This window comes from Trachurus japonicus, chromosome 3, assembly GCF_045865225.1.
Source record: "Trachurus japonicus isolate A0001 chromosome 3, Traja_1.0".
NCBI classification, from domain to species: domain Eukaryota; kingdom Metazoa; phylum Chordata; class Actinopteri; order Carangiformes; family Carangidae; genus Trachurus; species Trachurus japonicus.
Window position 1 is genome coordinate 20,835,552 of NC_140909.1, and position 12,008 is coordinate 20,847,559.

A 12,008-nucleotide genomic window follows, 5' to 3' on the forward strand; every position below is an offset into this window, starting at 1 on the left:
AGGTGCTGTATATTCTCGTGAATTATCTCAGGTTGGTGATTGTTTATCAAACTATCAACAGGCAGCTGCTTCAGGATTTGCCCAAATCTGGCAGGTAGCAACTTGGACTCATGTTCTTTGTATGTTGCACAGACAGCAGCAGGTAACAAGTGTGGACAGTGGTCAGAGTGGTTTGCGTGCTGCTGCTTGGTCCTGAGTGATATTCTGAGTCATCTCATCCTCAGGAACAATGGTTCAGTCTGATAGTCAAGGGAATGAATGTGCTATTAACCTCTCCATTGACCTCATGTCGTCTTCACTTCATGTAAATTCTGCATAGATAAACAAATGTGTAATAAAACATTTTGTCTTGATCAGACAAGGGCTACTTCAAAAACATAGTAATGTCCTGCCTGCAATCCCAAGAGCAAAGACTCTGAGTAATTAGCTCCCTATCACACCTTCAGTCATATTCCCTGAACCTCAGACTGTCATTTTCGCATTAATCCGATATCCAGCAGCTTTTCTTTGAATATTAATTTTGTGAAATCACACATGCAGTGTTTAACGCAGTGAAATATGACATGACATATGTTCGGATGTGTGTAAATGACACATGAAAAAGTATGTCTGTCTCAGTCATGGTTAAATGTGCTATAAAGCAAAGTCGATTGCTGTGGTTTGATGTATTTTGATGCACTGATTTAAACTGTTTAAACTGTGGCTGGTACTGCTAAGTATGTTGTTCTACAAACAGTCTTATTTCAGTCAGAAGTAAACGCTTTCTGGTCTACCATCAGTCACTATTCCAGTGCATTGATCAACAGGTTCTGGTTGGTGTTTTCAACAGTTGTTTGACTTCAGTTTGAAATTTAGACTGCTAAACTCCCTCAGGATGATACATTGTTATCTGGGCAGGATTCCCTGTCATTCACGTTCAGAATTTATCTGTATTTGGCTAGTAGCTGGCTTTACTGATATCATGGTAAAGTGTTTTCCACTGATGAATATTCCCTGTTGTTCCTCAGGAATGGTGTTGGTGCGTACCGAGTTGGGCCAGCTGGTGATGGTTCCTCAGCAGGCTTTGGCTCAAGCTCAGGCTCAAGCTCAGGCCCAGGCCCAGAACAACATCTCCCCACGACCTGCTACCCCCACCACAGGAACTTCATTCAGAGTAACAACTCCACAGGTGAGACCCTGCCACCACCTACAGGCGTTCATTAGTATGACCATGGCTCACAGTATTATCTCTGAGCAAGCAGGAGGAAGCGTGGCATTATAAATTGCTATACCAGCGTGTCAATGGGTACTAAAGTGTTCCTTACATGTTCTGTGGATCACACGAGGGGTTATCTTATTTTTATGGTTTCAGTTATTTTGACAGTCACGCGTTTTGTCTTAGTAAACAAAAAGGACTTCCATTCAGATCAACTGGAATTTCTCTTCCTGCCTGCTGGCAGAGACTGCAGCCTTTCTGAATCAGACCTGTGGTACAAATTGACCAGAGGATGGAACTCAGAAATAGAGACTATATTAAATCTATACATACCTATAAATCCCTTGCCTATGGTTTTCCATGGCTGTTAAGTGCATGTTAAAACAGAAAGCCACTGAAAATAATTGAAACTAGAAATTAAGGTTTTATCAAATTACTAAAGATCCAGAATGAGCTGTTAAAACAGGCCACCAATATAGCTACAACAATGAGAACAGTTGTGTTAATGTGGTGGTTAATCAGTATATACTGTAATATGAACAACAAAGATGGCTATACACTACATACCGCTACATGCATACTGTCTTTCAATACACCAAATGTATGATGAACATTCATTTCATATCATATGAGTAATAACATGCAATTTATAAGTGATGCAAAAAATAGACAAAGTTGATTTTTCCAAAGCAGCTTAAACCAGAGCAGAGATCATTTTGCATGTCTCTCAAAATACCAGTTTCTCAGTTTAGATCCCTTCATTCGACACATGGCCAACTTCTCCTTTTACAGCCATTAGAAAGCCCTGAAATGATTTAATACAAAGAAACAACCAGAATCTCAGTATCACTCCTCCCAGTGCATGCTCTCTTCTCACATATACTCTAAATATATTCTTATTAATGATTTTGTCACACACTACAGTGGCTAGCATCATCACCATACCTACAGAATTATCTTGGGTGTGTTCTGTGTGGAGTTTAAATGTGTTTTTTTGCTACATCAGCCTTTAAAAAGACACGGGCCTGTTACTGCGAGGAAAATAGATTTGGCATGGACAATTGTGTGAATCTTTAACCTACAGACCTCTGTTTGTACCATTATCCAGCAGTTTAATGAGGATAATTATAAGTTCTGCTGTTGCTATCTAGCTCACGTTAGCATTAACAAATTATTTGCAAGAGTACAAGCCACTGGTGCATTTACAACACTGAAGTTTAAAAACTACACACCTTGAACAGTTGCTCTTCTTCATGGCATTTTTGAACACTTTTGGTGTGTGAGAAAGAGATGAGACAGTTTGACTCAGCCATATGCCAACCTCTGTGGCTGAAAAAATGAAACCAATACATGTTTGCTTGTTCCAAAAGTGAACCAGTCACCATATATTTGGTGCCTTGGACAATGCCCAACTTTAGCAGAAATAAGCATGTTTTTAACCTCAGGCAAAAATGGTCAAAACCTCTTTTGAAACAGCTATTTATGATGTCACAGAGGCCATGTACATCTTTATTTTTTTATCCATGGGGCTGACTGGTTAGCACGGCAACCTAAAACGAACAATAGGAGAAAAGAAGCGTTATAAGAAGAAGCAAAACCAAGGGTTGTTTTCCACTTTTGGAGACAGCTTTTGGTGAGTGAAGGAAAGAAGTTTGAACTTGCAATGTTTCTTCTAGTCCATTGACGTTAATGTGGCTATGTAGCAAAAGCGAAAGCAAAAGTGAGCTGTTTGTGGAAGGACCAAGTAAAAGATTCTCCATCTTGTACATGTGTTGCTGCAGTCCTTTTTTATACATCCAACAAAGAATGTTAGACAGGGAAGGTAAAGTTTTGAATGGGATACACATGTAGATCAGGGTATCAGCAACAGAACAGCAGAAGGTGGTGTTATGCTGCTAGAGCATACATGAAAAAATGCCCCAAAGACAAAGACAATGGCTGAAATTACCATCACTACTCACAGCAGAGCAGAGAAAACTTAGACAGAGCCCCTTTAAATCATGCTTTAGTCCCTGCAGAGTTTAGATTAATGTTAATATTCAGACTGATGACATTTGTCAGATCAAATCTGAATGATTCATTTGAAGAAAAAAAAACAAAAAAAACAACAACTTTGATATAACCATCTGTGGATTTGCACTGTTGATGTTGGGTGGGCACCACCTCATTAAATGAATAGCTTAGTTTTAGACCATAATTTGGATGTGATTAATATGTTAAACTGTGTAATTATAATGAATGAATATTCTTGATTATTTTATGTATAGATTAAGATGAGATTAATCGGTGAATTAATGTCTCAAGGATTTTTTAATGACTCCATGGGGTGCGCTCATCAACATTTAATGAGCTACTGAATCATTAATTGGAATTTGCTTATTATCACCTGTGGATACATCCTTCATGTAAAAACTTGTGCTGGTGGTTCCACACCTTAATTGCTCTTAATAATGAGGTTAGCAGACAGTCGCCTCCCCACAGTTTCTCTGTTAGTCAAGTACAAAAACAGAAATGGCGGAGAGATCAGAGTGACAGAAGAGCACTAATTAACCTACTTGCCAAATCACTTGACTAGTGTTTCCCTTCTTGATCTCAGAACATATAAATAAATATATCAGCAGGGATGAACTGTTGCAGTTTTTACCGTTGGCATACAATTCATCTATTTGTGGGTGCATATTAGCTACAATACCTGTGCGTACGACAAATAGCACATGGCTCTTTTCAAAGTGCTTTGGAACATGTTTCTAGAGCTTTTGAATGTAAAATAGAAGTAAATCACAAGTGTGAAGCAAATGTATTTAACCCTGTTTGATATCTTGCAAATTTGGATTCAACATTGTTAAAGGGATAGTTCACCCTAGAATGATATTTCGCTCATTATCTACTCACCCTCACGTGGACTAAGGGCTGGAAGAAGTTTGAGAGTCCTCCGTCCCTTCTCTGAGTTACAGGGGGTCTCAGCGTAGCAGTGCATGTCCATATAACGGTTGTAAAGGGACACCAGAGCTCTTCGTAAAAAAACACACACAAAAAAACATCCAAATACCTCCATGATGCTCGTATGTAATGTCCGTCTTGTGCTGAAGCCCCAAATTGCGTAATTGTCCCGAAAAAAATTAAATAAGTCTATATTTTAAGCTTGTTTGTAGCGGAAGCTTCTCGAAGCTCCTCTTCCTGGTCCATCCAAATCTCGCGTGATTCGCAGTAACCGCACTGACGCCGGCGCAAATCACGCGAGATTTGGACGGACCAGGAAGAGGAGCTTTGAGAAGCTTCCGCTACAAACAAGCTTAAAATATAGACTTATTTAATTTTTTTCGGGACAATTACGCAATTTGGGGCTTCAGCACAAGACGGACATTACATACGAGCAGCATGGAGGTATTTGGATGTTTTTTTGTGTGTGTTTTTTTACGAAGAGCTCTGGTGTCCCTTTACAACCGTTATATGGACATGCACTGCTACACCAAGACCCCCTGTAACTCAGAGAAGGGACGGAGGACTCTGAAACTTCTTCCAGCCCTTAGTCCACATGAGGGTGAGTAGATAATGAGCGAAATATCATTCTAGGGTGAACTATCCCTTTAATCAGTTTACAGTAATGAGACAGTTGAGATGAAGTCAGATTGGGCTGCTACCAATGATAATTTTCTTGTCATTATTGACTAATTGTCTGGCCTGTAAAAGTGAGAAAAGAATAAATCAGTGACTATCTGAGTTTCCCAAAGCCAAGAGTGACTGATTCAAAGCCAAATACAAGATCATTATTCATTCAGAAAAGCGAGTTCATGATTACAGCTTGTATAGTAATAGGAGTAATATGGAACATAGGCCATCAATTGTTAAAATTGCTGCCAAATAATAATAAAAATGTCAGTTACAGAAAAGTCACAAAATTCAACCTCACATCCCAACTCACAATATTTTGAAAGTCAACTTTGACCTTTGTTGAGTTTTAAAATGGCAACTGAAATTTTGGCATTTGTTGATGCTGCTACAAAAAAAAAAAATCTGAGGTGGACGTCTTCTCTAGACTTTCAAATACTGCCCTGTCATCACCTACAGTAATCTCTTTGGTGAAAAGTGTAGCCTACTGTACAATACAAGCAGTTTGTAAAGTCCACTTCATTATAGTCACCGGGCCAAATAATGGAAGGAAAGAAATCAGTGGTAGATTGGGACATTTTTATTCAAGGCCAGGTACCCAACATCATCTTGAGGGTGGAATTCTTACAGCTTGAATTCTTTGTTGAGTCCCTCAAGAGTGGAGTGAAGGATCGTCTGAAGTTATTTGGCACCAATTTATCATTAACTGCAAGGACAAAAGACTGACACTAGAGGGCAGCATCCCATTGTCTTTTCCAATAGGGTTCAGATTTCAGTCCTACTTTCACTTTTCACATCTTACATGTTGTAGTCAGTGAGAGGGTCCATCCTATTTTACATGACTGTTAATATAATTAGTAGTTGTTAGTATTAACATAACTATGAATAGGACATAAGAAGACCAGCTGCCTGGACGTTTAGGATGAAAATACTTTTCTAGTAGTGCTATTAAATCTGATGATGCTATAATGTACAGCAGTGAATACTGGATTAGCAAATGCTGGCGTGTGGCTCACCCATCATACAACAGCAGTATCGCTGACTTCTGTGTAATAGGCCTACTACTGACATTAAACTTCCATTAGGTTCTCATTAGTAAAGACGAGGGGTTGTCCTGATATTTTCCATATGAAAACTGAATGCTTATGGCAGATATATAAGTTAGTAGACATCACTGTCAGGTAGTCCATAGCAGACCAGCCCACCTGCTTCACAGATCGAAGCCCCTATCAGGTAAACAACAACTCCCACCCGCCTCTACAGTCGTAGCCAGCCAACCTGTATCCATCCTGATATGAACCCCTCTCAAAAGAGACTTGCAGATTGTCATCGCCTCTCACAGTCACACTGTTGACAAATTAGCGGGCCGCGGCATTGCCATCTCGACAGGAAAAGCAGTAGCAGGGAAATGAAAGGGAATGGTGTTTATTCCCAGAGCTCAACCCCTCTGTCGGCCTGTCACTCTTCCCATGACCCTGAGGGGAGAAACGGAAGGCATCCTGAGCTTCCTTCCTTCCATACCTGTTAAATCATTCATCATCCAACTGCCTGATTATTTTAAAAAGCTAACAAGGCTTTGGTTCTTGAGTGTGTTTGTGTGTGTCTGTCTGCGTGTGTGTGTGTGTGTGAGAGAGAGAGTGAGCAAGAGAGAGGCATAGCTGGCGGTGGGATGCACCCTGTGGCTCTTGCCGCCCCCCCACCCCCGCTCCCCATTACCCCCTCTCCCCTCATCCCTCATACACCCACTTCCCCCAACTCCTCAGTAAAACATTCTTTTAGATTCAACAAAACTTTTAGAGGAGAGGCAGCTCTTCTTTCTTATCCTATTTCTTCTCTTTGCCTCTCTGCTCCTGTCCTTGGCAGAGGGGTTTCTGTCTGTCTGTGTGTTTTCATTTGTGTACAAGACAAGCGCAGTGTATAAGGTGCTTGAATGTGTGTGTGTGTTAAGTGTGTGTGTGTATATCAGGTGCTTCGGCTTGTCTGTGAATGGAAGGCTGCATGCCAGAGGTTGGGGCAGAGGCCCTCTTGGGTCGTCTTGGCTAATAGGCAGGATAGCGGCCAAGAAGTGTGTGTCTGTGTGTGTGATGAGCCGCAGGGTCAGTGTCATCACCAACACACCCATTTACTCCCACGCCTTCAATAAAACAGAATCACCTGAATGACCGCACATCTGTATGTCGGAGTTCTTTTTGTTGCAAGTCCTTGATAAAATAAGTTCCTTAAAAATAAAACCTGAATCATAAATTTGTGGCTCTCAACTTGAAAAGAGTTTTAAACTCAGAAATTTACACTTTGTCCTCCAGCTTCTTTCAAAAAAAAGAGAAAAAAACTACAATAGCTCTAATATTTTATATTGAATTGAATTGAAAGCCTTTATTGTCATTGCACATTAAAACACAACGAGATTGGGAGCGCTACTCCACAATCGTGCATACAATAAATATAACAAATACGATGGGTGTAAACATCTTCAAATAAGACAAAGGTCAGTATTAAACCTCCCACTATTAAAGATCTATAAAGATCAAGTTCCCGCTGTATGTTGAATGACTTCTTCAGCCCAATCTGTCTCACACGTATGGTCTGTTTTTCATGAAGGTTTCATTTCCAGTCCAGTATTACTGGAGCATTATGTAGCAGTGGTATCTGTGAGATGTGAGATGCTCTGCTGTTATTAAACCAGTGTCATCAAACCTGGCTTGACCCAACTGTGGTGACCTTTTCCTAGTATCAGATGGTTTTCAGATTCAAAACAGTCATTAGAGCCACTGTAAAGATATATGAAGCTTTATTTGCTTCTGTGTTGACAGTAATGCCAATTTGTTGTCTGTAGAAGGCTTACTGAAGGAGTCTATCATCTTAGTTGCAATGTTTAAATGTTATCTATAATACATACTAGTGTCAGTTGTGTTTATTTACTGGAATTTCATGGACCTTTTCTCAATACACTTCCTAGACAGGTTCCCGTACATACATACAGCCCCGTACATACATACAGCCATACTACTAGATGGAACTGGGTCTTTGCAAATTGCTTCTTATTCTTTTGTCTTTAATAGTTGCATCTGTCACAGTAATTATTATGGTACTGATGGTTCTCATTAAAACAAATACCAGTTAAATAAGCTAATTTCAAACTGGGAAAAGGTCAAATTTACTTAGTCTAGACAATCAAATCATCCTTTTGTCTGTATTTCCTAGTAAACACCTGTAAATGCCGTGGTAAATGTCCACTTCGTCTATCAACTGTTTCCCTGACTTGGCTGCGTTTTTTGTTTCCTATTAGTTCATCACTTCTTACACTCTGTGGCAACAGCAAATCAAGCGACAGGGTTTCACCCTTGAGTAAAATCATGAATGACATTGCTCCTGTGCCTCCCACCAGACCCCGGCACAAAGCCGCCATGACCCACTGCTACCTGATCAATCGCCCCCTTCTCTGTTTCAGTCTGCACCACCGACGACACGCTGCCACTTTGTTTCCTCTTTCCTGCTGTCATGACCTTTCCTCATCTCTCTGCGAGGCACGCTACTCCTCCTGTCTCCCTCCGCTGCTGAGCTGTCTCAGTCTTTTTCCCTGCCCTCCATCCACCTCCTGCTCACTGTTTCTTTCACCTCTGAAACTGTCACCGTCTTCACCTTTGCTGTTCAGTCTTTGTATTGAGGAGTGTTTGGGGCTCCCCACCACCACCACCCACTTTCTTTGATGCCTTTATGCTCTCTGTTTTCCTCTTCCTCCTCTCCCCCTCTCTCTGTGTTGCTCTCTTTTTGTCCTGCAGTCTCCTGTGACCCCTCAGACCACCAGGCAGTGTCCTTTGACCCCGGCCAAGATGGTACCATCTCCCTCTCCCACTCCTTCCAGCTCTGCCCTCCAGACCTCCTTTTCTTCCTCTTCTTCCTCTTCCTCGTCCTGTCCTGCACTCCGCCCAGTGAGATAACTCTCCTTACTTGCTTTATTTTCAGTCGTCTGCCTCCCAACGCCATTGGAAAAAATGTCAAGAAACAGGGTAATGGCATCTTTGTGTTAATAGAGAGAACACGGTCACAACTGAATGGGAATATAAACCTTTCCTGAATTACCACCACTAACACTTAAAAGTCATCAATTCATAATTGCTTGGATTTCTTTTTTTATATTAAGCTTTTACAGTTTTTGTGAGATGTAATCATTCTGATTTTAAATATGAAGTAGCAGTAAAATATTTATTTTCAAACATGATTGTTTCACAGAAAAAAAAAATAGAATAACAACCCTGAAACTGAAAAAACAACAACAACCTATAGCTGTGAATATAGCTGGCAGGCATTGCTGCCTGGGCTGCACATCATGACATCATGTACTCTACATTGGCACTGCTGTGCTGGAGATAATATGTCAAGTTCAACTCCAAGGAACCAAAACCCCATAGGATCTGATCAGATCCAGTCTTTCCTATCCAGACCGTGTGTATCCCGATTGCATCAAGACCCAGTTTAGCTGCACTGCAAATTTAATTTCCCTGCTTTTATTTAAATTTATCAGTATCAACCTGTGACTTTGCAAAACAGAAATCACACGTTACACTGTATATTTCTGCTCAGAGGAGAGGCTTCTGGCGGCTACACGGCTTCATCACATCTGTTGACGTACATGTTACCTTGCCCACATCCACTTGTGGCTTGAGTGATCAGATCCAAAATGTATCCTCCGTGCATTTTGGATACATTCACACCTGTATTTAGGACTGTCCACTTACGGTTGCATCACATAAGATGTATTTTATTGCCAAGTGTGAACAGGCCCTGAGAGATTGGAAAGAGGTGATGAGGGCTTAAGAGTGAGAGACTGCTGTTGGCACCTCATCTGTTGAGGAAGATTTGTGTTGTGGACTTGAGACATTTTCTCGTCATTCTTTTCTTCAAATATTATCACGATAAAGCAGACGACATTAAGCTAATGTTTGAAATCACTGGTAATAGACCTTGCGAGGAAGATGGTGGTTTGGTTTCCCTTGTCAGACAGGTGATAATTAAATAAAGATTTGATGCCCCCTGTCTTTCCCAGCCCCTAGCTTGTCACCACCTCCCCTTCCTCCTCCTTGTCTGTTAAGCGATGTCCACCGAAGTCAGGACACCAGATGTGACAGGAGCGCTGTGGCGCCTGCCTCCTGTTCTCTGTGGCCTTGCTGCGAGCGAAGCGTCACGTCCTGTTTATCTCTCTGTCTCTTCCTTGCTCTTCCAGAAGGGCCCCGTGGCGCCGGCAGTGGCTGTGACGGCTCCGCAGCAGACCCCCGTGGTTATGGCCCCCCAGGCCCCGGCCCAGGCTGCCTCCCAGCCAGTGCAGCCTCCGCAGACTGGCATCGCAGCGGCCCCCGGAGCCCCTGTCGTGTCCCAGGTCCATTCTCATTCTCTCTCTCTCTCTCTCTCTCTCTCCTCCCCCACCCTCCTCCACTGTCACAGCTGCCAGCAGGCTGGCTGTGTCACAAGCTCAGCCCACGACCCACAGCCTCACCGCCGCACACAGCTGGCCACGGACAAAGAGTCTCACACATGCCCACACACATTCACACTCATACATTCGCACAAGTTCATACCAACCCAAGGACATACAGATGCAGACCCATAATATACACATAACACATTCAGGGACGTTCACATAGATTCATAGACGCAGCCTCCTGCACATATGGTATTATACATGGAGAGATACAGAACACACACACACGGACACTCACATGACCAGGCTGAAGAAATCTCACAGGGCCCACAGTTTGTTGCCACTGGCAGTTTGAGTGGACAGGTGCCATGTCTCATTTGGCTGCAAAGATGACAAACATGCTAAGTGTGCACTATGTATGTACTGATTTGTCACTGATGCTTGTCAGCTCCTTTATCAGTCCAAATAAATTCATTCTTACACATCAGTGTAGTAATTTGGGAAATTCTGCACAAATAGAAACCATTCCAACGCTTACACCGACCACATGCACATAATGACTGATTGATTACTGTTACTACATCTCTGATCAATCTCTGTCACTAAGTGATTTGTCAAAGACGTCGCTTTTTAGGTGATATAGTACGTATGTATATTTTTTTGTCATTTGACAGGAAATGCAAGAGAATGTGAAGAAGTGTAAGAATTTCCTGGCCACACTTATCAAGCTGGCGTCTCACAATTCTCCGTCCCCTGAGACTTCCAAGAACGTGAAGGCTCTGGTTCAGGACCTGCTGGTGAGCTACAAAAACCAGTCCGCCAACAAACAAACAAACAAACAAACACACACTGTCTTGTACACTGCTACTTTGCTGTCAAGTCTTCCATAGTCTTGACAAGCACTCATTCACATCTGGATGTTTCTTCTTATTCTTAGCTTTATGCTCTTTGAAGTAAGTCAAATTTGCCATTTTAATCTGTCATTGTACCAAATATTTCAAACCTCTAGATGGCAGCATGCAACTCTTTCCTAAACACTGTCTTTCTCATATCATGAATTTTCATCTTATACAGAGTTTTTATTGGTGCGTGGTTCCACACTGGGAGTTACGTAGCCGATCAGTGAATGGGTGTTCATTTTTCTGAGTTTAACTTACACTGGGGTCCTTAACTTAACTCTCTGACCTACCTTGTAAAGTGGTTTTTAATCTTTAACACTTCTCGCAACAGGATGCCAAGATTGAACCAGAGGAGTTCACCAGCCGGCTGCAGACTGAGCTCAAGTCGTCTCCACAGCCTTACCTGGTGCCCTTTCTCAAGGTGGGCTTCTTGCTTGAAATCTTCTTTTTAATCTTCTCTGCAAACCAGCTCCATCAAACGAGAAACTGCCTCCTACACTGACTGAGGTTGCTTACACTGATGGTTGAACAAAGTGGTCTTTCAATGTCATTACTTAATAATTAACCCTCCGCCTCTCTCATACAGTAAGTCCTCTTAACAGGCGCCCTATTGTGTTTTTATATGACCCCTTACTTACTTCTGAAATTGACCCTTGAAATTGTTTCCTGAACTGTTAAGTAACTTTCTTCCTAAAAACATCCCCTCTCCTGGCTCTTTAAACTGCCCCTCTCAAGTATTTTCCTGACACCCTGAAGTACTCCTCCTTGCCCAGGCAACGGGGCATGTGATGGCGATGCCTGACAGTAGAATGATACACGCACACACACACACACACACCCCTCTGGCCTGACTTCTGACTGTGTGTGACAGTGGCCCCCCCAGCCGTCC

The 12,008-nt window shown here is 42.0% G+C and overlaps 1 protein-coding gene across 3 annotated transcripts in view; it reads left to right on the top strand.

The window, feature by feature from the left end:
* Nucleotides 1-12,008, top strand: part of LOC146989924 (transcription initiation factor TFIID subunit 4) — an 80,212-nt gene that overhangs the window by 2,597 nt on the left and 65,607 nt on the right. Inside the window, exons 2-6 of one of the 3 annotated variants that reach the window (XM_085766203.1) lie at nucleotides 1,008-1,168; nucleotides 8,584-8,733; nucleotides 10,026-10,178; nucleotides 10,895-11,017; nucleotides 11,451-11,540. In XM_085766203.1, coding sequence (XP_085622329.1) covers nucleotides 1,008-1,168; nucleotides 8,584-8,733; nucleotides 10,026-10,178; nucleotides 10,895-11,017; nucleotides 11,451-11,540 — 677 coding nt within the window. The remainder of the gene's footprint in view (nucleotides 1-1,007; nucleotides 1,169-8,583; nucleotides 8,734-10,025; nucleotides 10,179-10,894; nucleotides 11,018-11,450; nucleotides 11,541-12,008) is intronic. The other 2 variants (XM_085766211.1, XM_085766217.1) reach the window with 2 other exon arrangements.